The sequence below is a fragment of the Colletotrichum acutatum genome (genome assembly GCF_030867785.1).
Source record: "Colletotrichum acutatum strain CBS 112980 chromosome Unknown BDZ83scaffold_5, whole genome shotgun sequence".
NCBI classification, from domain to species: domain Eukaryota; kingdom Fungi; phylum Ascomycota; class Sordariomycetes; order Glomerellales; family Glomerellaceae; genus Colletotrichum; species Colletotrichum acutatum.
The window spans coordinates 167,103-188,428 of NW_026848999.1; the positions used below are offsets into that span (position 1 = coordinate 167,103).

General features: G+C 54.6%; 6 protein-coding genes across 6 annotated transcripts; 3 read left to right on the plus strand and 3 right to left on the minus strand.

Moving 5' to 3' along the window:
- Nucleotides 1-2,321: 2,321 nt before the first annotated feature.
- BDZ83DRAFT_566150 (RhoGAP domain-containing protein) lies at nucleotides 2,322-6,028 on the plus strand (the record flags this gene model as incomplete). Its single annotated transcript, XM_060503829.1, has 4 exons — nucleotides 2,322-2,672; nucleotides 2,734-3,430; nucleotides 3,489-5,512; nucleotides 5,567-6,028. The coding sequence occupies 4 exons, from the start codon at nucleotides 2,322-2,324 to the stop codon at nucleotides 6,026-6,028; spliced, it is 3,534 nt and encodes a 1,177-aa protein (XP_060370781.1).
- A 919-nt stretch (nucleotides 6,029-6,947) lies between these two features.
- On the minus strand, nucleotides 6,948-8,747 carry BDZ83DRAFT_332938 (3-beta hydroxysteroid dehydrogenase/isomerase). Its single transcript, XM_060502427.1, has 2 exons — nucleotides 7,913-8,747; nucleotides 6,948-7,791 (listed from the first exon to the last, which is right to left on the minus strand). The coding sequence occupies exons 1-2, from the start codon at nucleotides 8,399-8,401 to the stop codon at nucleotides 7,150-7,152; spliced, it is 1,131 nt and encodes a 376-aa protein (XP_060370782.1). The 5' UTR covers nucleotides 8,402-8,747; the 3' UTR covers nucleotides 6,948-7,149.
- A 178-nt stretch (nucleotides 8,748-8,925) lies between these two features.
- BDZ83DRAFT_600392 (uncharacterized protein) lies at nucleotides 8,926-10,888 on the plus strand. The gene is made up of 2 exons (XM_060507030.1): nucleotides 8,926-10,731; nucleotides 10,855-10,888. The coding sequence occupies exon 1, from the start codon at nucleotides 9,130-9,132 to the stop codon at nucleotides 10,678-10,680; it is 1,551 nt and encodes a 516-aa protein (XP_060370783.1). The 5' UTR covers nucleotides 8,926-9,129; the 3' UTR covers nucleotides 10,681-10,731; nucleotides 10,855-10,888.
- Nucleotides 10,889-12,771, minus strand: BDZ83DRAFT_600395 (uncharacterized protein). The gene is made up of 2 exons (XM_060507031.1): nucleotides 11,706-12,771; nucleotides 10,889-11,604 (listed from the first exon to the last, which is right to left on the minus strand). The coding sequence occupies exons 1-2, from the start codon at nucleotides 12,492-12,494 to the stop codon at nucleotides 11,194-11,196; spliced, it is 1,200 nt and encodes a 399-aa protein (XP_060370784.1). The 5' UTR covers nucleotides 12,495-12,771; the 3' UTR covers nucleotides 10,889-11,193.
- Nucleotides 12,772-12,784: 13 nt separating this feature from the next.
- BDZ83DRAFT_600396 (proteasome A-type and B-type) lies at nucleotides 12,785-14,129 on the plus strand. The gene is made up of 3 exons (XM_060507032.1): nucleotides 12,785-12,938; nucleotides 13,029-13,176; nucleotides 13,270-14,129. Exons 1-3 carry the CDS (start codon nucleotides 12,909-12,911, stop codon nucleotides 13,881-13,883), a joined length of 792 nt encoding a protein of 263 aa, XP_060370785.1. The 5' UTR covers nucleotides 12,785-12,908; the 3' UTR covers nucleotides 13,884-14,129.
- BDZ83DRAFT_600402 (glucosamine-fructose-6-phosphate aminotransferase) lies at nucleotides 14,130-17,146 on the minus strand. Its single transcript, XM_060507033.1, has 5 exons — nucleotides 16,933-17,146; nucleotides 16,689-16,759; nucleotides 16,359-16,590; nucleotides 14,685-16,258; nucleotides 14,130-14,627 (listed from the first exon to the last, which is right to left on the minus strand). Exons 1-5 carry the CDS (start codon nucleotides 16,935-16,937, stop codon nucleotides 14,407-14,409), a joined length of 2,103 nt encoding a protein of 700 aa, XP_060370786.1. The 5' UTR covers nucleotides 16,938-17,146; the 3' UTR covers nucleotides 14,130-14,406.
- Nucleotides 17,147-21,326: the final 4,180 nt, after the last annotated feature.

Below are 21,326 nucleotides of genomic sequence, written 5' to 3' on the forward strand. Positions count from 1 at the left end.
TCTTTGCAGTGGACCGTGCACAGACGTCAACTTGATTCCTCGGTTGAAGCGCCAATGGGGGCCAAGGTACGGTATCCACACGCTCGTCCTGGCAGGAGCATTGCAATTCCACTGTAAATAGCATTGGATCCCCATCATCATCACGGGTTCCCTTTCCATGTCCAGTGAGGACGAGACAGACTTGTCCCGTTCTCCGCTGGGAGAAGAGGGGGGGGAGGGGGGCGCCCAATGAGAGTCACCCCGGCAAGGCATTACCTGGCAGACGGCTTCTGTTGCCAGGTGCTGGCTGTTCTACTTGGACAAGTTCCTCTCGTTGGAGATTGCCTGACAGGTATGGATTCGTACTCAGTACAGACGACGGAGGACTCGCCGTCTTAATCGGGCTGGGAAATGTGGGAGAGAGCGGGAGTGCCTCCATGCAGGTGCAGGCTCAATGAGGTACCTACTGATAGGTATGGACAGCAAAGCCCAACGTCGATGACTTGAAGGTCAATCCTGTTGTCACCTTCGTTCTCATTGGCCGGGAAGACCTGAATTTGTACATCAAGTACTGCGTAGGTAAGCCGTCGTATCCTTTAACCTCGTCGCAGACAGACTAGGGAGTTTGGATGGAAGGAGACGGGCAAAATAAAAAAAGAAGCCATCCTCTGTGACGCCAGAAGCCAGCGTCTCTGAAGAACCCAAACAGTGCATAGAGACGATGATCCCCAGTCTTAGCGCCTTACGGCAGTGAGGAGTAATTTGGGTATCCGAAGGAGGAAGGGACGGGAAGGTACCTTACACTTTCCGTAGTGCGAGGTGCCTGCCTTCCTGCGTGCCTGGGTGTCCGCTTCTCGTAACGTAAGGAACCTCCAATGCACTTTGGGTACCTGCCTGAAGTAGGTAGGTAGATAGGTAGGTAGGTATTACCTACGGAGTACGTTATTGCGTAAGAAACCCGACCCAAGTCTCACTCTCTCGCTCTCTCTCGGCTCTCCCATTCCATGCCCGCCCGCCCAGCTCTCACTCCGCTCTGTCTTGCTCGCCTTACCGCCGGCTGCTCTCCACTGCCTTCCATACCCCTAAGGTACACTACCTTACCTTCCACCCGCACAAACCACACCACACAAGAAGCAGGCACGGCAACAGTGCACACCACTACCTCACTTTTGGCGCCTCATAACAATACCTTTTACCTACGTAGGACCTCATCTTCCCATACCTTCCTTACCTTGCCTTACGTTCTTCCTCCCGAGGTACCTTTTCTGCGTGCTCGAGGCTTAAGGTACGAACAAACAAAAGGCAAAAGAAGGGGGGAAAATACGATAGAGGGTTTGGACTCTACCGCCCATTTATTTACCTTCATATCACCCACATCTGCACCCACAGTACAGTCCGGCCCTGGGATTCGCCCATCTTTTTGGGTGCAGCCGATCAAGCCCACACTAAATCTCCCTACGGCCAGCAACGAACGCCTCACAACGAAACCACCACCGCTCCTTCGCCCACACTCCTTTGATCATCCTCTACCCGGCCCCTTTTTTTTCCCTTTTCTCCAGCCGGTGTTGGTGCTGGACTTTGGACTGCGACCACTGCCACTACGTGTACGACGCCCAGGACAGGACGTTTCTAGGTTTTACCTATTTTCCCCTCCCGCATCACTTAGCCTTGCATTACTACTGTGGTCCGCCCTTGTGTGGTTTTTTTTCTTCTCAATCTCATTTCCGCCTTCCTTTCTTCGGACGAGACGAGACGAGAGACGAAAGTGTTCGGTCGGTCGCTGGCAGCATTTCAGCTCCTGCTCCAAACGTCGCCCTGTTGCTGCTGGGCTGCTCCACTACCACAAGCCAACAACCTAACCTCAACGACCCCGACCCATCCTCCCCGACCCTCTTCTCACCCACGCCCTCACCCTCACCCTGACCCCCGACTATTCGTACTCGACCGACTCCCAATCCCAATCCCGACTACCACCACTTTCACCACCGCCATCCCCTTCAGCCCAGCGCCTGCGACGTGGCTATCCGTCTCCCGCCAGTCTCGCGAGTACCTGACGGCCGTTACCCGAATTATTTACTATCGCCCAGCACGATACCGCCGCCGTGCGACGACGACCCTTTTCTTCAATTCTCGACCCCAGTACATACCTACCTACCCATTCCACCACGACCACCCCCCGGCATTTTCGCAGCCCAGCTGATGCCGACCGATAATTTCCTGGCAACTCCCACCTCCGACACTCAAGGCTGACGGGCCGCTTTCCAATTCAACCCGCCCTACCAGTGAAGAGTTGCAATCGAACACACCACGCGCAGACAAGACGACGCGAACACTACTGCACCATGGCGTCGGATTACGATCATGGGGCGCCAGACGACCGCTTGCAAGCCCACCCCGCCGCTACCCCTATGGAACCTGGTTATCCCGGTGATGGAGTCTGGCAGAATGGAGGAAGAAGAACTCCCGAAAGAAATTACCGCTCACAACAGCCCTCACGTTCACCCGGTCCCAGAACACCTGGTCGGGAGGGCGACTCAAGGCGGAGCGGTGAACGCAGTAGATCCAAGGGAAGAGGAGGTGGGCGGTCAGCCAGCGGTCAACAGAGGACCTGTAAGAAGTGTGGAGAGCCTCTCACCGGCCAATTTGTTCGCGCACTGGACGGAACCTTTCACTTGGATTGCTTCAAGTGTCGTGTAGGTCTTCAGAATATCTCCTGTCCTTCCCCGATTGTTCTAACTCGAGTTTTACCACCAGGATTGCGGTCAGATTGTAGCCTCCAAGTTCTTCCCCGTCGATGACGAGGGTAGTGAAGGGCAGTATCCTCTGTGCGAGACAGACTACTTCCGCCGGCTGGGTTTACTTTGTTTCCAGTGCGGTGGTGCCCTTCGAGGCTCCTATATAACCGCTCTCGACCGAAAGTATCACGTCGACCATTTCACATGCTCCCTGTGTCCCACGGTCTTTGGCGCGCAGGACAGTTACTACGAGCACGATGGCAACGTGTATTGTCACTACCATTACTCTACGCAGTTTGCGCAAAGATGCAATGGCTGCCAGACTGCAATTCTCAAGCAGTTTGTGGAAATTTACAGGAACGGCCAGAACCAGCACTGGCATCCCGAGTGCTACATGATCCACAAATTTTGGAACGTGCGACTCACGCAGCCGAGCGACCCCTCCGAATTACCCCAGGAGACCGACGACCCCGCGACGCGCGACATCATTAGAGAGGAGGAAGAGCGCATGGAGGAGAAGGTCTACCGTATTTGGAGCGTTCTGTCAACTTTCGAAGAGTCTTCTGCGGCATGCATCTCCGACATGCTCCTCCACGTGAGCAACGGCGCCTATGTCGACGGCGTGCTGGTCGCCAAGAAGTTTATCTGGCACGTTGAGATCTTGTTCCAGTCTGCTGATCGCCTGGACTACTCCATGGATCAACTTAAGCTGAAGGGTGAGCTTTGAATAGCCATACTCTCGGATCACGTTCTTCGCTAACAGCCCAGAAATAGGATTGTCGTACGGTCGTGAGGCCAAGCTTCTGTGCAAAAAGATAGTATCTTTCTTCTCGCTGCTGTCCAAGACCCAGGACACAGGAGCCCGCAAGCTTGGCGTCACTCAGGAGTTATTGTCTCTAGTCACGGGTCTGGCCCACTACCTCAAGCTTCTCATTCGAATTTGTCTGCAGGGAGCGTTACGCCTTGAGAAGGAGTCTAAGAGCTCCGACGGCATTTACCAATTCCTGGATGACCTGAGCGAACTGGACAGCGTCAAGCCTGACGACAACACCCTCCAGGCTATTACGGGCAACTCGCGTCTTTCGGCGAAAGATTCTGATCACTGTGCACTCTGCAACAAGTCCGTCGAAGACGAGTGTGCGAAGAACTCCGACCGGCGATGGCACATCGCCTGCGTCAGCTGCTCACGTTGCACAAGAGATATCGGTCGCAAGCTGGAAGATGCTCGCTACAATGCCTTTGACAAGAAGATCTACTGCAACAACTGCATCGGCGCCAATGGTGATGATATGCCGCCTTTTGAGCATGTAACCAAGCTTCAGCAGTACGTTTTCTTGTTGAAGGTGGCGCTCGCGAGGTTACTGGACATCCTGCGAAGCAATGGCGCTTTGCCTCGGCAAAACGATGACCAGAACTCGGATGGTTATGGTCCAGGCGAGGGTGCCCGAACTTTGGCTCCCGGAGAAGCACCCTACCTAAACTCAGACAACCGCTCGAAGTCGTACGCTGGAGATCAACGGGAGCACAATCGCGAGTCTTCCTACGAGAACACGCTGAATGATGTTCGCCGATTGAGAAGTACTCGTCTCGATAAGCATTTGTCTTCAAGCTTTCGCAAGGCGAGAACGTCGCGCATCATGGACGGGCCCGAGGGACGCAGCGTTCGCCCAGGATCGGCAGGCGAAGACTTAGGTCGAGCTGATGGGGACCTCCATATTCTCGAAGAACGACGAGGCCCAAACGACGAAGGCACAACGGACAAAATGTTCAACCACCAGGACGCTCTGACGCTGGATGATATCCCGCGAATCGTTGCTGCCGAACAAGTCAAAGAGCAACAATATAAGCCCAACCGCCAGGAACTCTTCCGATCCCCCGCAACCGACCCCATGGGACATCAAAGATCGCAGTCGGCAGGTAGAGAGGCTGAGTTGCGCATGGGCGACGCGATGCCTCAGCGTCTGGGACGGAAGTACTTTTCGGAGCTCTCGGGATTGGAGTACTTTATTGTGCGTCACCTGGCAGTCTTGACTCTGGCCCCTGCCGTTGAGAACGAATTCCCTCTGGAAGAGTTATTGAGCTTTATCGAGTCGAGAAAGCAGCCCACGTTCTGGAAGAACTTGGGCAAGGCCTTCAAGAACGACCGGCCGAAGAATGTCAAGAAGAAGGGCATTTTCGGAGTACCCTTGGATGTCATCATTGACAAGGATGGCGCCGAGTCGACAGACGGTGTAGGTCCCGGAACACTGAAGATTCCTGCAATCATCGATGACCTCATCTCATCCATGAGAAAGATGGATCTTTCCGTTGAGGGTGTTTTCCGAAAGAACGGCAACATCAAGAAGCTGTCTGAACTTTGCGAAAGAATCGACCGTGAAGGCTGCGACAGCATTAGCTTTATGGACCAGCCTGTTGTGCAGGTTGCCGCTTTGCTGAAGCGCTATTTGCGTGAGCTGCCCGATCCTCTATTGACTTTCAAGCTCCAGAAGCTTTGGATTTCTGTCGCCAAGATCCAGGACGACGCGAAGCGCAAGTCGTATCTGCACCTCATCTGCTGTCTCTTGCCCAAGGCTCACCGAGACTGCTTGGAGATTCTGTTCTGCTTCTTGAAGTGGGCTGGATCCTTCCACCAAGTGGATGAAGAAGCCGGATCTAGGATGGACATCAAGAATCTGGCAACCGTTATTGCACCCAACATTCTGTACAACAGCAACAAAGCGCCTGCTCTGGACAGCGACCCCATGTTCGCCATTGTCGCCGTGAACGATATGATCACGTCTATCGAAGAGATGTGCCTGGTAAGATTGCTGTCCCGTCACTAGCTAGTTCGCATTACTAATTACTTCTTGTAGGTTCCTGACGAGCTAATGGAAATGGTCAACGATCCGTTTGTGTTTGGCAACACTGCCGATCTCACTACCAAGGACATCCTTAAGCGTTACCAGGATCGCATGGGTCAAAGGCCAGGGTTGGGCGAAGTCAATGAGGTCTTTAACAGACCAGACAACTCATCCCGGCCCCCTCCCCGAAGGGTTGAGACTGACCCCGCTCTGTGGCAACAACAAGAGAGCAGCGTCCGCACTGTGCAGGAACCGCCCATGCCCATTCCTCCTTTCAACCAACCCAATCCTGGTACACCACCCCAGAGATGGCGGCCGCATGAAGAAAATGGCCACCCTTCACCCTATGGCGGAAGCCAGTATGAGCATTCAGACACCGAAGGCCCTTCGGAAGCTCAAAAGAGAGAATGGCGCCAGTCAGGTGGGGTTTGGGGAAGACAGAACAGCGGTGTTGGCGTAGGTGGAAACACATAATCCAACCAAACCAAACCGCAACAGCAAAACTACACACATATCGAAGAGTGATTTTCTACGAGGCTCACATCACTTGCTACGCATTCTATTGGGACTGCGATTTGGGGTTTCGGAGAGTCACATATCCATGCATTGTTGGCGGCGTTTCCACCCGTTTTTCCATCAAAAAGGACAAAAGACTTTTCTTTTGTTCGGCTACTCAACTCACGACAAGGCGGCATGAATGATTTTTTTTATTTCTTTTCAAAGTTCTCTTCCGACACTTTGTCAAACCCTCTGCTTCTTGGCTTCTCCGAGAGTGAAGCATCGGATCGATACGGAATGAGGTATCCTTACGGTCTGCTGGTGTTCCTTCGCACAAAATACGATCCTATCGTCTACTGGAAAGGGAGGGGAAAGAGGATTGGTGGTCTTGGTTTGACCCTGGCTTGTTTGGAGTAAAGGCCCTAGGCCCATTGACTTGTCGATGGGCGATACCGGTCTGGTTTGATTGATATGTCTCGAGCTGGACAGCTGGCCTCGTTTCTTCTTGGCTTGCGCACGAGACCTAGTATAGCTTCGCTTCTTTTGTTGAAAGTGGGAGATGTCGGATTACATTTGTGGCATGATTTGGAGCCGGGGAGGGGGAAGGCCGAACAGTGCGCCACATTTGCGCGCATCTTGAGAAAGGGGTTGGAAGGATTGGGAAAGCCTCGTCTGTTGATCGCCTTTGAGGGACGCTCCTCCGTGTAGCTATGGATGGAGTAAAAGGACCACCTAGGTAGTTCCGCCAGTGCGAATAGGACAGGCCAAGCATCGCCTGCGGGTTTTCTCCAACTACTCCCTCTGGATATGTGTGCAAACATGTTTCTGCTCTCGTTGCAAGCAAATAATATTCCCAGCCCATTTACAAAGCCTGCTTGAACGAAGAAAAATGCAAAGAAGAAAGCATTGGAGGTAGTGAGTGCTTGCTCATGACATGACCACTTCCTGGCCGTTTATTAGTTCCCTCTGGCATTGAGGTTGTATATGTATATACGATGAAAAATCTCCGAAAACTTTTTCTTTAACATGAAGGACTCATATTCCTTGAACACCATCCTCCCTCATCATAAACGTCATCGCCTTTGTAACAGCGTCGTTCATGCCTTTACAGCCACCTTACCAGCCTTCTCTTGGTCCAGGAACCACTGCACGCCCCTCTTGATGCCGTCGTCAAGGCTGACAATGGGTCGGTACCCGAGCAGGCGCTTAGCCTTACTGATGTTGTAGTAGCGCGTCATGCAGCTGTAGATGCAGCGCTGGCGGTTGAAGATGGGCGGCTTGCCGATGATGGCGAAGAAGATTTCGGAGCAGAAGCCCAGGGCGATGCCGAACTCGCGGGAAATCTTCCAGGCGTGGTCGGTGCCCTTGTCGGAGCCGGCGGCGCGCCAGATGGCGCGGGCGAAATCCCAAAAGTAGATGGGGCTGTCGTTTGTGACGAGGAAGGCCTCGCCATCGACCTTTTCGTGGTCGAGGGGCGTGATGGAGGAGGCGGCGGTCGCGAGGAGGAGGCGGGCTGCGAGGAGGTGGGCGTGGGCGACGTTGCCGACGTAGGTGAAGTCGAAGAGGTTGTCGTTGTCGCCGAGCTGGACGCCCGTCTTGCCCTCGCGGTAGATCTTGACCATTTGGTGCGTCACCATGGTGTCGCCCTCGCCGAAGATGCCCGCGGGGCGAATGGCGGATGTGAGGAGGGGGTAGGGGTCTTGGCGGTTTGCTTCGAGGACCAATTCTTCTGCGGCGGCCTATGGATGGTCACATGTCAGTCATTGGTAACACAACAACGCTTCAAGGAGAAGCAGAGGATATTGGCCAGCGCGTTGGAAGAGCAACGGAGTGTAGGAGTTTGTAGGCTGGCGCGCGCACCTTGGTCTCGGAGTAGTACTCCGTCTGCAGTTCGCCGCGGATGACGGGCCAGCGCTCGTCGGCATTGATGAGATCGGTGGCATTGTCGCTAATGATACTTGCGGACGACGTGTAGACGAGAGCCTTTACGGAGGCAGCCTGGCAGGCGGCGATGATGGAAGCGGTGCCGTCAACGTTGACCTTGCGGAAGAGATCCTTTGCAATGGCGCTGTCGCCCTGAGGCGCGGGGGAGGCGGTGTGGATGACGACGTCGGGTTTGACGTTCTCGAAGAGGGACTTGATCTTGTCTACGTCGGTGATGTCTGCCTCGTGATAGTTGGCCTTGGGGTTGCGGTTGTTGGCGCAGCGGAGATCTACCACGTCGACGGATGCGACGGCCCAGCGGTCGCCGGCCAGGAGCTGGTTGACCACATGGTGGCCGAGGAAGCCGTTGCCGCCAACGACGAGGACCTTGCCCAGGTTGGGGGGTGTTGTGGGCTTTGCAGACATGTTTGCGGCGCTGCTGGTTTTTTGGGCGGGAGAGAGGGTGGTTGTCGGGGTGTTCTCACGGGCTGAGGTGAAGGAGTTGGAGGAGGCTCTGGGAAAGGAGAATTAATTGGCGTGGTCTGTTGTCTCTGGTCCCCTGAACTGAGGATTTCTGGGGTAATGGCACAGCACCAGATGGGCCAAGCTTCAGATTATCTGGTCCAATTTCGAAGGACAGCTTGAGTACCGAGTACGCGACAACTAGGCAAGACTACCCCTACAGAATCAGTACAGCTACTTTTGAACTCTCTGAGTGACGCTAATTGTATTTAGGCTATCCGTATGGAGAACAGGCCAGAGAATACCTCGCAGAACATCCAACTTTCTTTGGCGCTGATGTGGTGGGGCCGGCGAGGTGCGTGTCTGCTTCCGCATTCACCACGACGTGAGATGCAGGGGGGAATGCAACAAGGTGCCCCACCTTGAAGAGCACTGACTTTCAACTGCGATGCAGGCGCGTTTCCTTAGACTTCACCTTCACTTTGAGCCTGACATATTCTTAGGCAAAGAGTTCTGGACGAGCATCCTCTTATTCTCCTTCGCACCTATTTTTGAAAAAAGCCACCATAAAATATCGTCCTTAATAACTGCTCCATCTCTTTGGACCTCACGAAAAACACCTTCCATTATTATGCATCTTGGCGCTTGCTCTTGGAGATGAATGTGCTCTCCAGTATCGCAGTGAGGTTGTCATGGAGGCACATGACAACGTGGAGATCCTAGTGCACGTCACAGCGCCGTGCAGGAACATTGATGATGTGCGCTACCGAGCCCTTGCACAGGCATATCTGGATTTTGTCCCAACAAGACAGACCAATATTTTGAGCAAACCATCAGAAGAGGAAGAAGATGTCGAAGCTATCCCCAGCTCAGAGGCCGAGCCGCCAGCGTTACCTGCTTGGTCAGATGTGCCGAACCTCGAGAGCGAAACAACTCAACTGGCAACCTCATCACCACCACATATACCACCCTCGCCACCTCTATACCCCGCCGCTTTTGGATCATTCGAATCACAGCAGCTGTCCTTCAGGAGTGTCTTGGACAATAGGAATTCCCCGGGCCTCGGTCGGCCACTTGCATCTAGAGACTTACCACCTTCGTCTCAACCTGTGGCAGATTCACAGCCAACGCAGGCTAGTTGGGTAGCTCCTCCAAGTGTCGTCGGTGACTCTCAGCCGTCATATAACATCAGCCTGGCCGAGTTCTCATCCCCGAGTCGGCTCTTTGAACATCTAGCAGGGCAGTTCGATAGCCAACTCGATGAGGAATCTCAACAACTGTCCCCAGAGGCAAGCCGACAGCAAATTCCAGAAGTATTCGCCACGGGGACGCCAGCCATAGAGGAAGACTGCAATGAGGACGAAGACGATGGCCAGGTTGTTCTCGTAACGTCGAGCAACTCCCTGGCGGTCAAGAGCAATGCCACTCCAGTTCCGGCGGCCTCCCCCATATCTGCAGATGCTATTATCCTCAACACGCCGTTTCCTGCTCTCAAGCGACCGCCTCTTGTCAGCTCTCCCTTTGAGCAGATAATACAGGACACGCCTTGCCAACCGTCTCGGAAGAGAGCAATACCGTCTTCGCCAAACCGAGCCGGCTCTGAGCCCCCACTTCCATCCAAACGGCACAAACGATCAGCGCCCATCTCAGAATCGAGGTCGGTCATCACGAGAAGCTCCTCAGACGTAGGTCCTGGGCCCAGCAATCTCTTCAGACCTCAACGACCTCCTAATGAGAGGCACTTGAGCTACCTCGCATGTGTCGAGATCCACCCCGTCGGCCCCCCAGTTGGAACCAGCGAGCTGACGCCAGATGATCTCCTGACGCCTAAGCTGAAGGAGCTGGCCCGCCAACTCAAGATCTCGAAGCGCTTTGCCCCAGTCGAACAGACGAGGGATCTGCGTCCTTTTGAGCGAGGTCACTGGCACCTAGACTGGACAGGCTGGCGACCGAGTCTCCGCGAGCGAGCCTGGCACTTTTTGACGGATTACATCCTCGAAGGGTTCGCGGGATGGGGGGTCTGGTGTAAACGCGCAGAGGACTGGTCCTGGATACGCGTGTACTGCTGGGGCCATATCGTCGGCCACATCTATCTGGCCTTGTACCTGGCGAGCGAACGGGCCCTGAAGAAGGATGCTGCGAGGTGGCTGGACGGTGCGGGCGATGTGATCATCATCACCAATGGCCACGAAAACTCTGACTCTGGGGAGAGCGTGGAGGGCGAGCCTGACGAAGGAATGTAGTAGGTTGGGAGACTATACGGCGGGCAGTTTGTATTTGGCTTTTCTTCCTTCCTGTTTTTCTTGGCTTAGCGAGGCGTTTGCATAAGGCAAGGGGCTCGACAGGGCGGTATTGCTTGACAAATTTGGATACGGCGCAAACAGCCGGGTTAGCATAGAAACAAACAATGGGCGCACCTTCAAAATGGTATATAGGGAGCAATTTGGACTTTTCGTCCTGGTCGCGAAACCTCTCTTTGACATTTGGTATCTGAAATACAGCTAAGGAACATCGACCGATCCTTCTAGCAATTCCGACTCTGTACAGAACAAGGAAAACCAATAAGCATACCCTCCTCTTCCCGACTTGCTCCTCCTCGTACACGTTTCATCGCTCTGCTGAACTCGCTCAGGCATATCCTACTTTTTTTGACACTCGACGCCGCGGGGTGGATTTTATTCCTCGAGGGGAATCCTCGAGAAGAGAAAGAAAAGGACTACCGTTCAGGTTCGTGACCTGAGCTGAGTGAACTTTTCTTACTCGGGAGAAGGGCTACGCTTGGCGACATGGCCCAAGATTTCCAGCGACTCGCGCTCCCAACGGTCAAAGTCAGCCTTGGCGAGCTCCTCGTACGCGACCTTCTCGGGTGGTGACATCTGCTTCCACTCGTTGCCAATGGCTTGCATGTTCTCACTCGCCTTGCCAGTGTGGTTGGAGTAGTCGCCGCTGCCGAATCGCGCCTTGACGAAGAGCGCGTAGGCGTTGTGCGGCCTCTTGGGGAGGCGGTCGTCGCGGATGGTCCGCGGGACCTGCTTGCCGGTGAGGTTGCGGAGCCTCGCGCGGGCGCGGTTGGCCTCGGCCACAACCGTTGGCTGAAGCGTCGCAACCCACGACTTGTAGGCCGCGTCGTTGGTGAGCTTGTTGGCTTCGGCGATCTCTTCAAGACGCTACGCATTTCAGGTTTGTCAGTCTATCGTTTTGATATGCATCGAGGGGCTCCTGTTGGGGATCCGCAGGAGAGGGAACAAGACAGAGAGTCAGCCCTTACCTGGACGTCGTATGAGGACAGGTTCTTGTAGGACTCGGCGATGCCCTTGACCCGGTCGGTCAACTTCAAGTCTGAGGTGGGCTCCGTAGCAAATTGTTGCTCAGCATACACCCGGAATGTGTTCGTTGGGAGTTTCTTCGGCTCCTCCAGCAGCGCTGCCGTCTTCAACTCCCGCACCCTAAGCCTCTTCTGCTGCTCGGGCGTGAGCACCACCTTCTTGACCTTCTTCTTTTTGGGCGCAGCCTTCTTCACCGCGACCTTCTTCTTCGCCTTGGGCTTCTTAGCGGCGGGCTTCTTGGCCTTGTTGGCGGGCTTCTCCTTGGCGGCCGTGGTCTTCGTCTTGGTTTTAGTGGTTGTCGCCGCCTTGGTGGCAGGCATGCGCGCCCATTGCGAGGTCGAGAAGCCGCGGCAAGACGCTGCGCGCGCGACAGCAAGCTGGGTTCGCGGGACTGCCAACGGGGCAGTGCGTAGGAGCACGCGCTGGGCGGCGGCGCGGCCGATTGCTGTCAACATGTTGTGAACTTTTGAGTGGGCCGAGGTTGGTGTTTTGGAGCGAGCCGGGAGATGTTTGGTGGTGATGGTCGATCGCGATAGGGCAATCCGGAAGGGGCTGGATAGGGCGAATCGAGTGCGAGCGGTATTGAGGCTAGGATCAGGCCAATCGTGGGAGTCGGGGGTGTCGGGGGTGTGTTTTCGACACCACAATTGCCGTCCGTGGTGTTGACAGAATGACGAGGGACTGTGAGCAATGCGACTGAACTTGGTCTGCCTCCTTGTTTGTTTGACCATCCACCCCTGAAGCTCTGATGTACCGAGTACCAAGATACGGTGATAAAAGGGTGCAAAACAGAGTACCGAGTACGCCACCTCCAATCACCCACCACAGCAGCTCCAAGCTGACCATTTTTGGCAAGCCCACCCCAAACTTGCGGCCCCGTTTGTCAGGCACCAGAGCCCTGACGCAGTAGCTCTAGCGGCGGCGGGAGCAGGAGCAACTGGCCTGTCAGCCAGTCAGCCAGCCAGCCAGGCGGCCTGCAGAGGCACCCACGGGACGCGAAGCTCACCCCGGACAAGCTTCAATCAACTTCACATACCAAACCATCTCAGAACCCACCCACGAACTTGCAACAACGACGAAGCCAATCCTCCTTTCCGACCACCTTTCATCATCTCGATCACCAAACCACACAAATATCAGAAATTATGGATCACAGACCGCAAGCTTGGGGCCGTGTACGCAATCCCCAGTCTCTCCCCCTCCCCTCCTTCCCGGGAATCTCAGCCTCGCATCGTGGACTAACAACCCGGAACCCCTCCTCTTAGCCTAGAGACGACGTCTACGGAGCCTACGATGGCTCGTACATGAACACCAATGGTCCCAACCAAGCGACACAGGCTCCCATCGTTACGGGTACATCAGTCATCGCCATCAAGTTCAGCGAAGGTGTCGTCATCGCCGCCGACAACCTGGGTACGTCTTTGTCTTTGCTCGCCCCCCATTGCCGTCCTGTGCTGGCACTATACTTTTCAAGCATTGAAAGCTAACAACTGTTCTCTCATATAGCATCCTACGGCTCGCTCGCCCGATTCACCGATGTCAAGCGTCTCCGCACCTTCGCCAACTCCACCGTCGTGGGCTTCGGCGGCGACGTCTCCGACATGCAATACCTCGACCGCCACCTCTCAGGCCTCGACATTGAGGAGTCCTACGACCTGGCCAACGACGCCCCCGCCCGGCTCAACGCCGCGAACCTCCACAAGTATCTCTCCAAGCTCCTCTACAAGCGCCGCTCCGACTTCGATCCTCTCTGGAACCACCTTCTCGTCGCCGGCCTCGACGACAACAACAAGCCCTTCCTCGCCGCCGCCGATCTGCTCGGCACCACCTTCACCTCCCCCTCCCTGGCAACGGGTTTCGGCTCAGCCCTCGCCCAACCCATCATGCGTCGCTACGCCCCTGACGAGGAGACCGCCGCCAAGCTCTCCAAGGAGCAGGCCGTCGATGTGATCAAGGAGTGTATGAAGGTTCTCTTCTACCGTGACGCGCGCAGCTCGGATTCCTACTCGATTGCTGTAGTGACCAAGGATGGAGTCGACTTGAAGGAGAGTGAGAAGCTTGAGAAGCAAAGCTGGAAGTTTGCGGAACGGATCCGCGGCTACGGCACGCAGGTGAACTAAAGAAGGGGAAGGGACAGACACAGGCATCTTTGGGAAATAGAGAGACAGGCAGTGAGAGAATGGGAGGAAATGAAATGACAATGACTGGTTATTCGGCATAACCTCTGGCAATCCCTTGGGTGGGAATACTCATGAGACGCAAGTAGTAGAAGAGAAGCACAAGCCCGGCAACCCAGGGCTTATCGGCATCACGATGAGATCAGGCGTGTGCGAGCAAGTGTGTGTAACACCAAATGAAATAGACAATATTGTTTTCATTGCTTCAGGTTGCCTGACTACGGCATTTAACCTCAAAAAGATACGCTCCTTTATCTTGACCGGCCCAAATCTACCATGCTGGACCATTCCCTCATTTTCACAATACCCAGTAATACATCAGGGGGCTCCGAAGTTGCCATCGCCTTTTTGTGGCCCCCTGTGACATCAAAAGCATCAAGGGCTTATCCTCCCTTTTGGCAACCCAACTCCCAGGGGGCGAATCACCCGACAATAAACCAAAGTTCACTCATGCTGTGTGAGCAGTTTACTCGACAGTGACAGACTTGGCCAGGTTACGAGGGAAATCGACGTTAAGCCCCTCCATAACAGCCAGCCAGTAAGCGATCAACTGCAGGGGAACGACGTTGAGGATACCCTGAAGGGCGTCGACCGTCTTGGGGATCTCAATCTTCTCAGCCTCGCTGGTCTTGAACTCCTCATCACCAGGGTTGCAGATGACAATGGGCTTTCCGCTGCGAGCAATAACTATTCGATTTGTTAGCAAATGATCAAGCTTCATGTTGGCTAATGTTTCAAACTTACCTTGCTGGTAGGCATTGAGCGACTTCTTGAAGAGGTCATCACGGGTGAGGATCATGATGATGGGCAGGTTCTCGTCAACGAGAGCAAGAACACCGTGCTTCAGCTCACCGGACATGACAGCCTCGCAGTGAAGGTAGGAAATTTCCTTAATCTTCAGAGCACCCTCAAGGGCGGTAGAAAACTGGGCACCGCGACCGAGCAGCAGAAGAGACTTCTGGTTCTGGAAAGTCTTGGAGCAGAGCTCCTTGATGGACTGGTCCTGGGTGAGGATATCCTTGATCTGCTCAGGGATCTTGGCGAGGCCCTCCATGATCTCCTCGCGACGCTTCTGCTTGGATGCGCGGTCCTCACTAAGGGAGAGGGCGAACATGACCATGGCAATGAACTGGGAGGTGTAGGCCTTGGTGGAGGCAACACCGATTTCGGGACCGGCGTTGACGTGAACACCGCAGTGGGTGAGCAGAGAGATGGAGGAACCGACGACGTTGACGATACCGACGGTCAGGGCGCCGCGCTCCAAGCAGTAGCGGAGAGCCATGAGAGAGTCGGCAGTCTCACCAGACTGGGAGACGAAGACGCAGGTGTCGTCACGGAAGACGGGCGCCTGTCTGTCGAGGAAATCGGAAGCCAGCTCAACGGCGATGGGGATCTCGGCCAGCTCTTCAAACACACCGCGAACGGCCATGCATGAGTGATAACTGGTACCGCATGCAATGAAGATAATTCTGCGGCAGCGGCGGATGGTAGAAATGTAAGAGCGGAGACCACCTAGGGTGACAGTCTTGTTGGCGGCATCGAGACGACCTCTCATGGTGTTGACGACGGACTCGGGCTGCTCGAAAATTTCCTTCTGCATGAAGTGATCGAACTTGCCCTTCATGATCTCCTGAAGCTCAAGCTCCAGGGTCTGGATGGTGCGCACATTGGAGCTGCCGTCCGCCTTCTTAAGACGGTGAATGTTCAGCGAGCCCTCGTGAATGTGAGCAATATCATCGTCCTCAAGGTACATGACCTTCTTGGTGTGTTCGACGATGGCAGACGGGTCAGACGAGAGGAAGAACTCCGTGGGCATGGGCATGCCGTCGTCGGTCATGAAAGCGCGCGACTGCGAGCGGTGCAGGAGCGACTTGTCGGGGGCACCTAGCAGAGTGTTGGGGTTCAAGAAGTTGTCCTGCTGCTTCTTGAGGGCAACGTTCTGGGAGGCAGCCTCGGCAGAGAGGGCACCCTCCTCGGAGTACTCGACGTCGACGAAGTCGACCTTCATGCGCTTCTGAGTCTTGACACCGATGACAAGGGGAGAACCCTTGCGGGCAGCGATGACCTCATGGGGGTAGTGTACGGACTTGATCAAAAGTCCGTAAGCGCCCTCGAGCTCGTTGATGACAGCCTTGGCGAGGTCGGTGAAGCCAATATCGGGGTGCTGGTCGTACAGGTACTTGGCGAGCTTAGCAATGCATTCGGTGTCGGTTTCGGTCTCGAACTTGAAGCCCTTGGCGCTCAAGAGGGTCTTGAGCTCCTTGTAGTTGGTGATGATACCATTGTGAACGACGGTGAACTCCCAGGTAGGGTCAGATCTAGGCGATGGGAAGTCATGTCAGCTACTTGAGTTTTTGATGACAAGGAAGCATTCAAAGTGGAAAGTTTGCTGTTGTTTTTGCGGGTGTGCAAACGTACCTGTGGGGGTGGCAGTTCAGACGAGACGGGGGGCCGTGGGTAGCCCAGCGAGTGTGGGCGATACCGGCATGTGAGTCGAAGTACTTGGTCTCGTCGACCTTGGACTCAGCGATGAGCTCCTTGAGCTTGGCGACCTTGCCAACCTCCTTGAAGGCGAAGACCTCGTTCTTCTTGTCACCGTCGACAGCAAGGCCGGCCGAGTCGTATCCACGGTACTCGAGACGGGAGAGACCTGTTGGAAGCAAAGGCCCGTGAGCAAAACAGCTCTCGAGATAAGGTGGAGCTATGTGGCTCCAATTGGAAGTATTCAGGAGGAGGCGGTGTACTCACCGTTCACCAGAGTGTCGAGGATGAACTGGCGGTCCTTCTCCACCAGGTAGTTGACGTAGCCGAAAATGCCACTATTGGAGGAGAGGTGCACGTCAGCTTACTGCTTACTGTGATGCCAATTGCCTTCGTGGCTGTCGGCGCTCCGACCCTTTTTTTCAGCTGGCAGAAGCTGGGTGGAGGGGAAGGGGAGGATGCCGGCAAGCTTTCAGGAGAGCGGGGAGCGGAATTGGGGGGGGAGACATACCACATGTTGATTCAACGCAATCGAAGACCCTGACAAGAAACGTAAAAGACCAATTAACAGAAAGAGGCGGAGACTCGTGTGGTAGAGGCGGCGGCGAAGGGTATCAAGAAGAGCGAGAGAGATGAATAGTTGGATCAAGAGAGAATGAGTAGGGTAGAGCAAGATGCAGGAGGCGGGAGCTGAGCAGCTTTATGTGCAGCTGGTTGAACTGGCTGGAGAGCAATGGGAGGGGAGTGTATTGTGTACGTGGAGAGAATACGCAGTAGCGCCCAAAGGCGTGGAGGGGGGCGGTGGGCGGGGTGTGGCAGGGGCGTGCTCGTATTGAGGATGACAGAGAGGGCGCGGCGCGGCACGGGTTGAGGGTGAGAGTGAGGACCGAAGATGACGGGGGGATGGGGCAGGGCCAGGTACACTATGTGGTATCCGTTCTTGTTATGGACGATGATGTCCTGCTATTGCCCAGAGAAAGCCAGGGAAGGAAACAAGGCTCTAAGAAACAAGCGCGCAATGAGTTGCTGAAGCATTGTTCTTAGTGTGTCGACTGACCGTTTACTTGATGTTTGGCAGGCAATGCCTCCATCACAGGATAGCAAGCAAGCAAGTTCGGGTAGTGTATACGGATGCCTACAATTCACTTGACACATCAGCATGAGACGCCAGTCTCTGAGAACAGTGGATAAGGTCAGATGCTTCAGGAGATGACCATGCTTGTTTATTGAGCTAGCTGCCTTGCCCTTTTTCTTTTTGGCTGTAGAAGTTGGCAGAAAAGCAGCGTCTCATTGTCGTTTGCGTTTGCTACCTAGATATCATGTCTAAGTCATTGGTTTGAGTGCCTCCAGGAAGGTCCGGTAGACTCATTGCTGGATCGGTTTACAAATGGTTATGGGCGAGGTAAGGTAGTTCTCGAGTCACCGAGTTGGAGGTGTCCTACACTTTCGCAGCTGGGATGGCATATGCCAGGACTCGGAGCAGACAGGCGCTAGGGCAACGGAATGGAGAATAAATCTAGATTTCGACGGAGCAGGAATACCGCTCTGTTACCCTGTGTATGTAGAAACAAAAGAGACAGAGACCGATCCGTACCGGCATCCGTAATCCGCACTTCTTTGCAGTTCGATGTCTGGGGCGACCCAGTCAGAGTTGGGAAAGACAGACGTGCCCAGCCAGTGGAAGAGCCGCGAATGCAGCGAGTGAGGGGCAGCAGGTTTCTGGAGACTGGAAGGGGCCCCCACCTCACCGGCAACAGCAAAGGAGCTGCAGTTTCTGGCACCACTTGCCTGCAGCAACACACATCGCGATATTCCTTGGAACCTTGAGTTAACCACACATCGTGAAGAACATTTCCAGCCCCATCCCGGCGAAATCCGTTGTCTCTTGTGTGCCTGAGCAGACTGCAGACAAGGCAGAATACCTACAGCCCAATGTCTGACATGTTGTCTGTGCTGCATCATTGACTGGTCCGTCGTTTTCTTTTCCATCCCACCTCTTGCTCCCATTTCATCCAGAGACAGGCACTAGGTACCTATTTCAGACTATCCGTACGGTACCTGGACGCGGCCGCAGGCGCAGTGCAGGAATGCCACCCACCGCTCCCATCCCTCACCTCCTCCTCAAGGTCCCCCTCCTTTCCTGGACTGTGGCGCCATTCCCTGGCTGAGCCATTCGGCTGCTACACTAGCTCCAAAGATCGCCCTTGGTACGTACCGCAATAACATCGTGGGCTTTAGAAAAGACTTGCTTCTTCATTTCAACTGCTGTTACGGATACAGTACGACCAATGCTGTTAGCCAAACGGTTCATACCATAGTACTATCTCCATAGCATTTACTTGCAAGTACTGAGTCCTGGATACCTACCTACCATACTATACGTCTACGTCTTTCTTGCTGCAGGAAGTCTATAGACAATCAGCCAACACTTGATTGAGCACGATTTGGCATCAATGCTGCTCTCGCCGCTTCCATTCCCAACCAGCCGCTAGGAGGGCACGATTTCCGCAAGCTGCATTTGTAACGCTAAAGCCTTCCGAAAGGGTCAGCTTGTGATGAAACCTGCACCAAGCAGGCACCGAGTTAGGAAAGCCGCTGCCATCAACTTTTGTTGCAACGCCTCACCCGCCTTGCCATCCATCAAGTTTCAACACACCTCTTTCTCTACCACAGCCCGTACTCTTTACCAGCGCATCTTTCCCATGGGTTGGCACGGTTGCTTACCTACCTTACTAGGTGGCTACGGGAACTTGACTCGACCCGAGCTCCCCCACTCGCGCACGCACACACACACACACACACTCACTCACTCACACACACGGCATACCTAGCAGTTACGGTGTACTTGATACCTATTCAAGCACGCGCCTCCTGAAGTGCTCGTCCCATGTGCCCCCCAACCCACCAACACCAAGATCTGATCCAGTACCGCCTTATCCCAACAACACCTCGTCATTAATCGGGAATCGCAAACGCACAATTATACCAAGCACATCAACAACTGCGCGTAATGTGCACTAATAGTCAGATATACAAGAGATCAAACATGACAACTCAACTACCTTGGTTGTCCAACGTCCGCGATATGGTCCGTCCACCCGATTTGTCGGTTCTATTCTTTCTTGCTGTTGCCTCAAAGACGTCCCCTTTCCTCGGGCATTGGTGCGGACGGCTACCTGCGTTCGTCATGCTCTGTCCTACCCTCCAACGCTTTTTTTCAAGGGTTCCATCACCGACATCATCGCTTTCTCGACCCCTTCTTTTCGTATTGCCTGGCCCCGACGTGCCCCAGTCCCCAATCATCTGGGTGCGGACACCCCTTGGTTGTCAAGCGCTAGAAAGGATCCAGCGGGGATCGTCGGCAATGTGACACCAAGCGACGAGAATTCCCAAGCTCGGGTCCCCTGGTGTCCAACTCTTGCTGCTTGGCTCCGTTGCTGGTTGCACCCATGGAGCATGGAGGGGCCACACAGGGGAGGGAGGAGTGGGGCCTCCAGGTACGAAGAGAAGCGGAAGAGAGAGAAAAAAAAAAAACAGAAGAGAAGACAACGCACTAAGAAAAGGTACAGCCTCAATTGCCATCGTGAGAACGGGCCACAAAAGGGGCGGCTTGTCGTCTACTCCGTATACCAGTCGCCAAAAATAACAGCTCGCACCGAGGAGAGAACCCTGCTAGACCGGCCTCTCCTGCAAATCACCATCTGGCATCTTTTCAATGCCACCGCCCATCTCGACGCCCCAGCTTGACCCAGATCTTCTCGAATCGGCCGCGAGTCCACCCAGCCGAGGCAAACGCTCCTTGAAGTTTTGAACCAAGTCCGGATACGTCGAGCGCGCCTGTTTAGTATCATACAGCCGCTCGTTGCGCGTTATCCAGATCTTTTTGATATCGATTTTGTGCTACGTACAACCCACGTTCCACGGTCCCTTGAATCAGCAAATAGGCCGAATGGAAGACCGGTATGGCCCACACACAGAAACGATGCATCGCACAACTGTACGAGGTACCTTGCCATGACTTCAGTGTTGCTTAATCCGAAGGAAAGCGAACACCGTACCCATCAAGCCAGATTCAACAAAGTCCAACACCTCATGCGTAGATGCGTTCATATCAGACGGCCGCCGGGGTCCTCGAGACGCCGCCTGCAGAACATGCCCCGGTTGCAGTCGCTCATCTCCAGTCTCACGGTAATCTTCCCATCGAAAACATGTGGCTGACCTTTGTCTCTATTCGTTGCCGTGCGAGATCACCTAGGTGGTCTCAGCTAGAGCCCCGCCATCCGCTTGCAGCAGCTTTAACAGCCTCCTTTGCACGGCATGGCGGATTCGTCGAATCACAGATTCAGGACCAGACCTTCGATCCTCCCAGGCTTACAATGTGCGACCTCATTCCCCACCCGTTGTCTTCTCGTCAGACAGGATTGTAAGCATGTGCTTCCGTCGTCTGCCTGCAGTGTAAGCTGTTAGCGAAGGAACAGAAAGATCATGTAAGACTCGACTAAAAAGCACACTCGCTGTAGCTTCGCTTACACCAAACGATGTCGAGGACCACTGCCTAAATACACCCCCTGAGCTATCTGTGGCTTGCACCACAAAGCGTGCACCCCCGGTTCCTTTCTCCCCAGCCCTACGCTTACTCGGGGGCCTGCTGTAGATATGAAGGCCCGTGTCGAACTCGACATTGGTGACTGGCCTAACACGGCATCCTCGCCGTGCGCCGAGGTGGATGAGTAGACGGAGGCCTTCTGCCAGCGAGTAGCTCTCTCAAGTACATTCACACTATTGTTTGTTGGGCAATTCATTGAGATGGCACTCTGGCACGTGGCGGCACCGCGCCGGACCACACCCCGTACCCAGCCCCCCCCAGCTCAGTCGAGGCTGTGCAATTATCAATAGCTTCAAAAA